At 46.9% G+C, this 12,709-nt stretch overlaps 1 protein-coding gene across 1 annotated transcript in view; it reads right to left on the minus strand.

Moving 5' to 3' along the window:
• Window positions 1–12,448, minus strand: part of LOC119425159 (MAM domain-containing protein 2) — a 17,681-nt gene extending 5,233 nt beyond the window's left edge. The window contains exons 1-10 of the mRNA XM_037692696.1: window positions 12,305–12,448; window positions 12,091–12,201; window positions 8,034–8,323; window positions 4,871–4,955; window positions 3,618–3,755; window positions 2,345–2,622; window positions 2,170–2,263; window positions 1,936–2,082; window positions 745–864; window positions 508–653 (exon numbers count right to left, since the gene is read on the minus strand). Of these exons, the coding sequence (XP_037548624.1) occupies window positions 508–653; window positions 745–864; window positions 1,936–2,082; window positions 2,170–2,263; window positions 2,345–2,622; window positions 3,618–3,755; window positions 4,871–4,955; window positions 8,034–8,323; window positions 12,091–12,201; window positions 12,305–12,362 (1,467 nt within the window). The 5' untranslated portion in view covers window positions 12,363–12,448. The remainder of the gene's footprint in view (window positions 1–507; window positions 654–744; window positions 865–1,935; window positions 2,083–2,169; window positions 2,264–2,344; window positions 2,623–3,617; window positions 3,756–4,870; window positions 4,956–8,033; window positions 8,324–12,090; window positions 12,202–12,304) is intronic.
• Between the last annotated feature and the right edge of the window lie 261 nt (window positions 12,449–12,709).

The following is a 12,709-nucleotide window of genomic DNA, read 5'->3' on the forward strand; positions in this document are numbered from 1 at the left end:
AAACTGGTTGATCCACTCTGAGAAGGTGCTATTTAAGAGACTGAGCTGAATACAGCACCTCAGACTGAGGAAGTCCTCAGGATGAGAGACGAAACGTTTCTACATTTTTTTGTTGTTTTTTGAACATCCAGAGTACCAGACTTAACTTTTTTAGATATTGCTTTATGCTAGGCCATTGTGAGTTGCACTGGAACAGGGGGGGCCAGGAGGCCACTGACCACACACACACTTTACGGCCCTGCCCGTCAGCTGGTCCCAGACAGTTTCACAGGCTGCACCCAATGGTTCCTCTACGCTGCACTGCTCACACATTCTCTGAACACAAGACAATCTATACTGCAGTTAAGGCAACGGCACAAATGCTCAAGCAAGATATCTGGTTATCTCCTTCTTTACAATAAACTGTCAATCTGGGCGCAGCTCTCTGCCTGTCTGTGTACGTGCAGAGTGGAGGAGGACCCCCCCCCCCCCCACCACCTTCTCAGTTATTATCATCGTTGCTCTCACCTTGGCAGGTTGAGTCGTCTGGAAGGTGACGTCCGCTGCGATCCAGATTCCTCGGGACCTCTCGGCCTGGGTCCAGATCTTCTCCTGCCGGCCGCCCTGCTGCTGCTGCAGATAGACCACCAAGGCCTGCTCCGTGTGGTTGAAACCTGCCGGGGTCAAGAACCGCCACGCTGAGGTGATTCGCGCCTCGAGGAAGCCAAAGGGCGCTCCTCAGGACAGTTTTTAGATGCAGCTCACCTCTCAGGGAGAAGTAAAACCTCAGGCAGAACCTCGTGTTCCCGGGCAGAACCGGACTCATCACACGGTTAACGTATCCGGAGCGTGGGTCCAGGCCCGAGTGAGCCAGCAGGAAGGATCCTGGAGGGAGAAGGCAGCTTTAGAGTTTCCATGTGAGGCTCTGTTCCCATTTTCCTTCAGCTCCCCACATCTGTGTCCTGCAGGTTTTAAAGCTGCTACGTCACATAAAACCCGTTCTGTTAGCGGGTTTGAAAAGTTCTGCTGAATAAGAAAAGAGGCGCCATGATTATGAGGGGCTTAAAAAGTCCAAAACATCTGATAAATATCAGCCGTTTGGACAGACGGAGGTGAAAGGGTTTCCCTGAGACGTCCTGTGGGCCACTCACCCAGGCGCTCTCACGTCGGAGCAGAAGCTGCAATAAAAACAAACCTCCGGTCTTCACGAACAGAAGGAATCTGATTTACAGCGTCAGAGCAGCCTCCCTCCAGTTCAGAGCTTCTTCTTGGTCTTCAACTTTAAAACCTCATAAAACCTTACAGCAGGGGTGTCCAAAGTGCGGCCCGCGGGCCATTTGAGGCCCCTGGAATGATGGTGTGCGGCCAAGTTGAAGAAACGTTTGGTTTCATCCTGAAGGTTCAAGAGGTTGATGCAGATGTTGACGTCTGCTAATTTAACTTGGACTCTTTCTTACATATACAGTTTTTAGGTTGGGGGAGTGGTGGCGCAGAGGTTACAGAAGGTGGGCCTGTGATTGGAAGGTCAACGGTTCAACTCCCCGTATCACCAACATCAAAATGTGGGTGGGAAAGATGAAACACCCACCTCCACCCTCACCTGGCCCACCCTGAGCAAGCCCCCTCCCCAGCACCCAGATGGCAGCCCCCAGCTCCACACAGAGGGCTGTGGTAGCGTCAGGATATAAAATATATTATTATTATTATTAGAGATTCAGATTTCTGTGGCCCCTCAGTGTCGACCAGAAACAGTTTGGACACCCCCGAGTTAAAGCGCAAGAACATCCTTCTGAACAGTTAGAGCCATAAACGTGTCGTTTTTTTGATACTTTTCATTCAGTTATTCCGTTTTCTTTGTTTACAGAAGTGTAGAAAAACAAATAAACTGAAATTATTGTTTGTTCTAAGAATAATTCATAAGAGAAAAGCGTTGGTCGTTGAGCGACCTCCTCCCACCTGCGCCGGTGGTGTGGTCTCCGTTCCTGAAAAGGTTCGGCTTCACGGAAACTCTCCTCCACGACGACCCGACGGTCCGGTCCTGGGAGTACTGGCAGAGGCCGGACTCGAAGTCGCAGTCGGCGACGGAGGGGTCAAAGGTCGGCTCTGCGGAAGCCAAGCGGGAGGATGGAGATGTTGAGGTTCGTCCGACGCACAGGACGGTGCTCGACATGAAACGAGTCTGCGGCTCACCTGCGTCTCCGCTGCAGAACTCCGGAGAAAACGCCAGGTCGTCCAGGGCAACATGGCCGCCTCTCGGACTGTTAAAGGCCACCTCAAAGACCACCTGAAGGGCCGCGCAGAAACAAAAACCCGTTAACTGAGCTGTCGGCATCAAGACTTAAGTAATCACTGGAGCTCTGCTGACCTGCACGGAGTACGGCGCCTTCAGGTCCACCTGCACAGGTATCCATTCTCCAAGGGAGGTGCTCCAGTCCTCCTGGCTCTCTGACCCCGCCCTCCACAGCTCCTGGTACTGGCCCAGGCGGTCCCGGGTGTAAACGGAGAACAGGTTTCCTCTGTCCTCGCTGCGTTGGTACTGGAAGCTCAGGCACCCGGACATGGGCGCCGTCGTCATGGGGGACACGAGCTTGGCCACCTCTGTGAAGGTCTTCGTGTAGCTGGAGTCCACGTACATGAAGTGACCTGAGGAGCAGCAGAACCTCAGAGCTTCACGGGCCGCCGTGGTTCCATCTAACCGTTTAAATTACACGCCTCCGACCTGGAGATGCTCCTGATTACACGTTTACACACTTAAAGCCACAATGACCTAAAAATAAAAGCACGGCTTCGCTTTTTGAAGTTTGTTTTTCAGCCTCTTACAGAGAAACTGCAAAACAAAACGTCCACGATGACATCATGTCTGGCCTCAGTCTGAAATTCATTCGGAGAATTAATGTTTAATAAACATTTTAACCCCCGGACGTTTAATTGACTTTATGACGATTTGTGTGACTACGTCGACCACCTTACGTAGAAGCTTAAAAATTATATTTCTAAATGTTTTCTTCTGCAATAAACTCGTCTTTTAGAGCTTTCTTAGCCAGAAAAAAAAACCCCAACAAATTTAATGGTTGTTGTTTTTTTTATTTGACCTCTTTTTATTAAAAAAATAAAAATTAAAAAAACCTCTACATTTTAATTTTAAAAAATCCAACAAAATATTTATTTTATGGCAATTTTTGAATTAAAAAAAGGAAAAATTTCCAGATTAGTTTGCCCAAAATTATTATTTTTTGCTAGTTTAAAAAAAAGTCCGTCTGGAGTTTTGTGAGGAGCCTTCAGACCAGCGGACCCTCCAGATCCGGTTCCTGAAAATCAGGACTTGTTTTCGGTCAAACTGTCTCGTGTTACTTGATGGTCGGACATGGAAGATGTTTTCAAATAAAGTTTTTATAACTACTTTATTTTTTTAAACTCAAACTAGTCTTACTTCATCTTTGCTTTTACTGACCCGGACATGAGCAGCGAATTTAAAAATCTAAAGTACAGGGATAGAGGTAAAAAGATAAAAGTTAATAAGAGGAATTCTTTTTTTTTTTATGATCTGATAAATATGGGATTATAAATTGTGTTATAGTTTATTTCAATGTGGACCCCCCCATTTAAAACCCTGCCTGTGCAGTAGAACTCTGACTCACCGGTCTTGTTCTGGTACGTGTGGTCGGTGGGCATGTGGTTGTGGAGCAGATGGACCCCCCCTCCTCCGACGTACCAGTTCACGTTGACGTTCCACAGGTTGCTGTATCCACACAGGTGAGGGTCCTCAAAGTCACACGCTGCGGTCACAGAGAAGAATCAGCACCGACAGGCCGTACAAAGCACGGCCAGATTATAATCTGACCCAGATTAATAAATACTGTAATGGTGCAAACATTTTGTGGAATCATTTTGGACCACTCTTCTTTCCATCGTTGGTTTCTGCTCAGCTCTCTGATGGTCCAGTCACCATGTTTCAGTCAGGTTGAGGTTCTGGACTCTGACTGGACCTTGGTTCAGCTGGTCGCTGCTGGGTTTGGATCATGGTTCTGTTGGACCCAGTTTGGTCCAAGCTTCAGCTGTTGGACTCCAGAACCCTTTGGTCTCCAGAGGAGCTCCTGGTCTACTGACAGGACGGACAGGAGCCCAAACCATCAGCTCTCCACCACCGTACTCACAGCTGGGAGCAGCCCTTTGCTGCAGTGCACTCTGGGTAAAGACTTCCTGTCTGGTCTATTCAGTCAAAAGACATCGTTCCAGAAGTCTTGAGTTTCTATAAGAGACTTTAAAACTTGACGCGTGCTTCCTTGATGGTTTTAGAGAGAAGATATTTGTCCTGCATCATGTTTGACCTTTGACCTACTGAGGCCTGCAGAGTCTAAGATGGAGCTCATTGTACAGTCTGCCATTCGGGGTGAATCTGTTGCCACTCCTGTGAAGACTGTCAACTCTCTTAAATATTTTCCAAATTTGAAAAATCGCTCTCTGCTAATGACCTTTGACCCTTCCCAGATTAATGGGCAGGAACAGCTGCTCCTCTGGGGTCATTGCTGATGTCTTTCCATCTTGGCGTTGTAGGCTTCAAATAGAGGCGGCCCACCCGATGAGGATCAGCAGCTCCGACTGATCCTGAACCTTTGAAATCTTGTGGCAGGAACCACAGAATATTTCTCCTTTCTTCACCTTTTATTAGTTTTTAAATGATTTAGAGGTATTTATTCTGTCGTTCATTTCAGCTTTTATTATCTAATACCAAGACTTGAACCAGAAATGTAAAACCTGAGACCTGAACGAGTCTGGACCTTGTTTTTACTCTGCAGTCTGTGTGAGCTTGCGCGTCAGAGCAGATGGTCTCCATTAAGACTCCGACAATGTTTTTGTCGTCTTAAGACGAGATATTTATGAAGTCACTGACCCAGGCAGTATCCAGGGCTGATGTGGATCTCAAAGATGGCCACGCTGCTCCCCGCGCTCAGCCCAGGTCTCCCTTCGACGACGATCTAATCAACGACACATGTAACAGGAATGAAAGGTCAGGAGGTCGAGCGCAGCTCTTCGTGTTCAGCAGCTGGTTGGAAGAAACACAAACATGTTTTCAAGCTGTGAAAAGTGGATTTATTTATCTGATGTGTTGAGTGAGATGAAGAGGCGGCTGCTTTTAGCTCTCCCCCCACTTACGCTTTATTTCTGCTCCCTTGTCTCGGCTCAAGTGTTTATACGCCGAGGGGCCCACACATGGAGCCGCTCTGGCCCGTCAGCACGCTGGTCCCGATCCTGTCCGAGTCCGCTCTTCGTAACATAAACACGCCCCGCCGCTGTTTATATTATCATGCAAGCACTTCGTATTGGGCTAATTTTAGACAGGTGCGTGCAGCGCTAACCCATATCTGCGTTTTCAACTTTAGCTGCAAATTTTATTCGTTCATTAATTCACAAAGTGGTCGCCGGGTAGAAGACTCTGTTTTCAAACTCAACCAGCTGCGTAACTCCTAGACATTTTTCTGTTAACAAAACTGGATCTCTCTTAACACTAGAAGTCCCAGGAATTTCGACCTCCCCCCAAAAGTCCTGAAAAAGGGTCAAAAGACCCTTAGCACTAGAGTGACTAGATTTTCAAGATCCTGAGGACAAACCCCCTCCTTCTCCTCAACAATTTGCGGGCCATTAACTGCCATTTGTTTTAAATATGCACACAAGTAACTCAGACACACCCACCTCACCAGACTGCATTCCAATGTCCAATCCAGGGAGCGGGGGATTTTTTTTTTTTTTTTAGCCTTTATTTATACAGGTTAGTCTCATTGAGCCACGAGAACTCATTTTCAAGAGAGACCTGTTTAGGGAGTACATGGTGGGGGTTAAGGGCCTTGCTCATGGGCCCAGAGTGGGGCGAATGAGGGTGGGGGCAAGTGTGGGTGTTTCACCTACCCCACCCACAATTTTGATGTTGTCGGGGCCGGGGCGTGAACCGGCGATCTTCGGATCACAAGCCCACCTCTCTAACCTCTGCGCCACCACTCGGGGGATTTAGAAGCCAGGTTCACTTGCGCAAAAAAGCGCAGCCTTAGTCAAAGTAGTGCTCCAAACCGGACAACTCTGATGGCTCCAATTAGCATCCTTTCATTTGTAAATGTGGCCATTGCCTTAGGAATCAGCAGGGGAGATATAAGCTGAACTCACACAAACGTCCGTCTAATACTCCAAACAGATGCGAAATCAACTGGTTATATTTTGAACTTATATCTCTTGGTGGCACGTTGGTGCACATTTTGAACAAATTGAAGTCGATTTACCGTTTATTTTTCAATTGGTTTGGCTCATTTCTTGAAACCGAGATGACATTCTCAAAACACCATGTGAAACACAACTCAAGAGACTTTGCATTTTGAGGTTACTGACAATTTGTATGAAACACATATTTTGTTTTGAAGCATACATGAAGTGTTTTGGGAGAGATGCATTATCCAGGTCATTTTGCCAAATGAACAAAACAAAACAAAAGTTTGCAAAACATACAATCTGTTTCAAGATATATGCAAAAGTTTTTCTAAAAGATTTTAGTAATGTTTTTCTTTCAGAAAAAAGAGAAGTGGGTTCAAAATGACAGTTTAGAAAAAAATAACCAAATTAATTGTGAGAAGAAGGCACGCAAGGAGAAACTGCTTCAGCAACAACCTTCCACACCCAGCCCTGGCAAAAGGGCAAAGTGTCAGATCAAACATCGATGCACGAACAATTGTGCAACTGTGAGATGCGTCAACTGCTACAAATACACATGTGGCAAATGTACCAGGGACATACCCTGGCAGTGCCAGGTATGTTTCGACAGTGCAGATGGACTGCTGAGTGAGTGCTGAAATGCCAGTCACACAAGGAGGACATGCCACTCACACACACGCAGCCCCCCCACTAGAGCATAGTGTAAATATGTGTAGAATTGTTTTATCCCTTGTATTTTTATGACAAAAATAAAAAGCATGGAAACAAATAACGGTTGTTGTTTTTTATATTTCTCATGCTGAAGTTTTAGTCCTCTTGACTTACACACAGTTGCTTATGGTCTGTGCTTTTTTGCTCAAAACTAAGCTAAATACTATATATATCAAAACAAAATATGTGTTTCATACTAATTGTCAGTAACCTCAAAATGCAAAGTCTCTTGAGTTGTGTTTCACATGGTGTTTTGAGAATGTCATCTCGGTTTCAAGAAATGAGCCAAACCAATTGAAAAATAAACGGTAAATCGACTTCAATTTGTTCAAAATGTGCAACAACGTGCCACCAATATATATATAAAAAATCTTAATATTATAAAATACAATAAACTGAATATAACTAACTAGAAACTAAATGGCTAAACTCAATGGAAAACAGTTAGTTGGGAGTTAAGCGTGCCCCCTCCTGTGGTGCACCAGTAATGGCCTTATTTACAAAACAAAAGCGCCTGTTAACAGCTCATTATAGGATGTTAGCTAAAATCCTTCAGGTCACTCGACCCGTCTCTGGGTTCCAAAGGTAGAAATGTTAAATGACCCTTCTCTGGGACTTCTAGTGTTAAAGAAAATCACATTTTGTTGTGAAATTACACGGTTTCACGACCTTTAGGCGCCCGTATGATACAGGGTACGAAAAGTCCCTTTAGGTCCAACGACAAGCGTCCCAGGATTATGTGAGACAGGACTTGTTTTTTTTGCCTCCAAATCTTATATATGTTGTAATTTTCATAACGTTTTGTCTGTCCAAACAGATCTCACTTGTAAATGAGTCTTCGAGGCTCCATGAGACTTATCTGTATAAATAAAGGTTGAATGAATAAAGTTCGCTCAACAGGCGGAGCCAACGACAACAGATGACGACATCCTGTTTGGTCAATTTAAAACCAACAGACTTCCTGTTTACTCTCAGTAATGATCCTCCATGTACCACTGATTGACATGCATTATACACACGGCTGTGGCACAGATTAGAAAACTCCCGCCCATTGTTCCTCATGCATCACCTGATCCCCAAAGTGACTCACCAGTGAGTACTGGTCCCCTTAAAGCCCAAGACGGAGTGACATTTAAAGGTTGGTTTACCCTGTAAGGCTCGGTGCTGTTCTGCAGGTCCACGCTGGCGATGACCCAGCTGTCGGACGGCGCCTCGCTGCTCCACAGCGGCTCGTCGAAGCTCCGACCTTCGGTGCGCCTCAGGACCTCCAGGCGTCCGGACTCCGCAATCTGATAGACGAGCCTCAGGCAGCTCCAGTCGTCGAGCTCCAGAGACGGACTCAGCAGGAGTCCTGTAACTTCTCTCTGCGGTTCTAGACCCGAACCTGAGCTGCCCTCCAGGTCATCGCTGGCGGCTGCTTCCACAGCAACAAAGTGTCCTGAAGGAGAACGGTGTGACGGAGACATCGGGGTGAAAAACTGTGATCAGAAAAGCCATTTTTACAAATCGCATCTGTAAACGTAAAAGGACCCTACAACATCTCCAACTGATGAGATCAAGGACAACAAAGACGTTCTCCCAAGAAACGTTGTGGCTTCTCTCCATGTCTTATTGGTAGCCAAGTCCTAAATGAGTGACAGATGCAGTCTGATCAAAATAAAACACAACTTTCTGGATATTAAAGATGTTTGTGACCGTTGGTGAACAAGTCCTGAGGGAGTCTCGACATATTTTGTCCTGTAGAGTTGCTGCTGAACCCGTCTCAAGAACTAAACACAGGAGAACTTCTCTCACTGAAAACATCCGAGTCCACAGGTCTAAAGCCACAGTTATCAAAAAACTGGTCCAAATCTTCAGATCTAGTGGAAGAAACCAGAACCGCGGGGGCGAAGCCCAGACAGGTACACGATTCAAGGTATGAAACAACCCACAACGCCTAGAATATGGTTTTGTAAACCATGTTAATGATAAAAAAAAGACCGTTTTAAAAAACTGGCCACTGAAACCGTGCGCAGCTTGCTGCTCACAAACATTCAGACTTCAATGAGACTAAAGCAGAAAACTATCGGTTTTTGAAGCACCATCTTGTCAACCGTTGCTTGATCTTCAGCCACCACAATCGTTTGAGGAAACTATAAAAGCAATATAAAACCCAGAAAACAATCCAGATGGCTGGTTTACATATCTATACGGTAGCCATTATTGATTTTGGCGTGATTTATTACGCCACGATGCAGCCACAGGCCAAAAGGGAAGTCGGTACCTCACTTGTCTTTCACGTTACATGTTCACATGTCGCTCCACAATGAGGGACAAGAAAGATTCAGAATGAAGAGTTGTTTTTCCTTCTTTAGCCTCAGTGTTTCTGATGTTGTTGGACAAACAGTGGAGAAAAAAAGACATTAGCTGATTTAATACGTTTAAATAAAATACTCTAAATGTGTTCCCGGGTCGCGATAGCTCCAAGCCGTGTCAGGAAGAGCATCCGGCGTAAAACGATCTCCAAACCTTGTGGGAGTTTGCTCTCTGGGCGAAAACAACTGAAGCTCCAGGACGAACTGAAGAAGCGCTCCGGGGTCTTTTCAGCTCTCGTTTCGTGGTTTATCGTTTATTTATTTTTAATTCTTGTAAAAAGCTCTGCGGCTCAGGAACGTCCCGGTACTCAAACACTCGTTTCACCAAATAAAACGTGCAGAAACGAGTTCGTCGAGACGTCGCTTCATCTGCTTTACAAAACCAGAGCGAGACGAGAATACGTCAGCTAAAATGATGAGCTGTTTTTCATTTAATTAAATTTTTTTAATGAGCTGCAGCAACTGAGGGTGGAAACAGAGGAGGAGAACGTGGTTACTGGATGGACGCTTCAGCAGCCCGGCACTTTTGAGGCACGCATGAGCAAAGGTTGTGGTAAAGGAAAAAATAGGTTAATGAGACATTTTCCTCAGAGGAGGCACGATGATGCCACGACCGGAGAATGTCTGCTTCTGTTTAACTTTCTTAAAAGTTGCCTTCACTTTAATTCTGAAAATTACAAACAGACGTGGATTAATTTGTTTTTACTCTTCGGTTAAAGAAAGAAAACCCACAAAAAGTCGTTGAAATAACGTGAAACTGACAAAAATAAGAATAAATCATGGCTTCAGATCTGTGGGTTAAAATAATTACTATAAAAACTAAAGAGAGTGGCCTTGAAACGAGGGGTGGAGCCTCTAACAATGTCCTCAGTCTGTTCACAGGTGTCAGGTAGTCACAGGGCTGTTTGGTGTCATGGTGTGTAACACACCGAGACGTTTAGGGTCCACAGGACTGGAGACGACCTCCCTAGACATGTCCACAAGAGGACAACTGAGGACAAATGGAGGAGATGGACAATGCAAGTCCAGAACTTCCAGAGATTAGAGGTGAACTCCAAGGTCAAAGGTCTTCAGGGTCAGAACGACCCGTCGGTCTCTCTGAGTCCTGGTGGACTTTATGGAAGACCCAGATCATAAAAAGCTTCTTGGACAACGTCCTCTGGACAGACGAGACAAAACTGGAGGTTCAGTCAATGCGTCCCATCAGCTCTGTGTCCACAGACCCAGAAGAACTCGGTACCTACAGTGAGACATGGAGGAGGCTCGGTTCAGTTCTGTATCTGGGTCAGGGGGGTCTTCAATCTGTTCTGGGTACAATGAATCTCAAGACTATCAAACAATGGACTGTTCTGAAGTGACCCGACCCGAGTCCTGATCCAAATCCTGATGAACATCTGTGGAAGGACCTGAAACATCTGGAGAAGGAACGTTCAGACCTGAGAAAGCTGGAGCAGATTGTTCAGGAGGAGTGGACCAGAACACCTGAGGACAGATGGACCAGAACACATGTGGACAGGTGGACCAGAACACCTGAGGACAGGTGGACCAGAACTCCTGAGGACAGTTGGACAAGAACACCTGTGGACAGTTGGACCAGAACACATGTGGACAGTTGGACCAGAACGCCTGAGGACAGTTGGACCAGAACACCTGTGGATAGTTGGACCAGAACACCTGTGGACAGTTGGAACAGAACACCTGTGGACAGTTGGACCAGAACACCTGAGGACAGTTGGACCAGAACACCTGTGGACAGTTGGAACAGAACACCTGAGGACAGGTGGACCAGAACACCTGAGGACAGTTGGACAAGAACACCCGTGGACAGTTGGAACAGAACACCTGAGGACAGGTGGACCAGAACACCTGAGGACAGTTGGACCAGAACACCTGAGGACAGTTGGACAAGAACACATGTGGACAGTTGGACCAGAACACCTGTGGACAGTTGGACCAGAACACCTGAGGACAGGTGGACCAGAACACCTGAGGACAGTTGGACAAGAACACCCGTGGACAGTTGGAACAGAACACCCGAGGACAGGTGGACCAGAACACCTGAGGACAGTTGGACCAGAACACCTGTGGACAGTTGGACCAGAACACCTGAGGACAGTTGGACCAGAACACCTGAGGACAGTTGGACCAGAACACCTGTGGACAGTTGGACCAGAACACCTGAGGACAGTTGGACCAGAACACCTGAGGACAGGTGGACCAGAACACCTGTGGACAGTTGGACCAGAACACCTGAGGACAGTTGGACCAGAACACCTGAGGACAGGTGGACCAGAACACCTGAGGACAGGTGGACCAGAACACCTGTGGACAGGTTATTTATTATATTTCTCATTATTAAATTAATTACTTCAGGATGTGATCTTTGAGGGTTTCTCCTTTAGTGAAAAGGTAAAACACGAACTTTTCCGTCTGTCCGGTTCTGAATCAGGCCGGTCCAATGTTTACATCAGAACTTCAGCAGAGTAAGAAACTATTATTGATGACGCACGCAGCTGATCAGTCTCATTGATCAAACACAGAAGTTACGCACATTAAACCCTGAGGCATAAACTGAACCCACGAGACATTTTTACCCCAGATGTTCCGACAGGTTCTACATTAATGTTGGTACCGGCCATGAAGCCGTTTTTAACTTGTGCACCAAACGGTGTGAAAGAGAAGCCTCCATGCGCTGCGTAAAAACAACTTTCAGCTCATTCACACATCAGCTGCACCGCCTCCAGATGTTCACAGATGTTGGACACAACGCAGATGGACTGTGGTGGTGGGGGGGGGGGGGGGGGCACAACAACCCATCGAACCTTCCCGGACCTGAGGGATCAAAAAGTACCGTCTTGGTGCAGGGTCCAGCTGGAGAAGTCTGCGTCCGACGCGTAGCCGCAGGTGTCGGACTCGAAGCTGCACGAGCCCGGCAGCAGCAGGCCGCGGGCGTGCACGGTGGCTGGAGGGGAACCAGAGAGAGGCAACGGTAAGACTGAATCATCGCAAGCGAACCGTGCACTCGTGCACAAGCGCTGGCACGAGCGGCGCCGAGGAGCGCTCACCAAGAAACGTGAAGAAGCAGAGCGGGAGCGGAGATGTGCGCGCCGTGAGGAACTCCATCACCTGAAGGGACCAGAGCAAAAACAAAGTTTGCTGCTGAAGTCTCGAGCGTTGCCTGAGTGTCTCTCCAGCTCAAGGACCGGCAGCACACTGCAGAGCGCCTGCAGGAGGAGGAGGAGGAGGAGGAGGAGAGAGGAGGTGACTGATGAGCTGAAAGACAAAAGAAAGGGAAGAGAAAACCAGCCAGGACACACACACACACACACACACACACACACACACACACACACACAAGCATAAAAATATGAAGATTAAAACAGAAACAGGAGGGGGGATTTTCAAAATAAAGGTCCAGTGTTTCTCCAATGAATGCATGTCGCCCGCCCGCCCTCCAAACAGACTTTAAA

Source organism: Nematolebias whitei, chromosome 18 (assembly GCF_014905685.2).
Source record: "Nematolebias whitei isolate Nwh7 chromosome 18, NemWhi1, whole genome shotgun sequence".
NCBI lineage: Eukaryota > Metazoa > Chordata > Actinopteri > Cyprinodontiformes > Rivulidae > Nematolebias > Nematolebias whitei.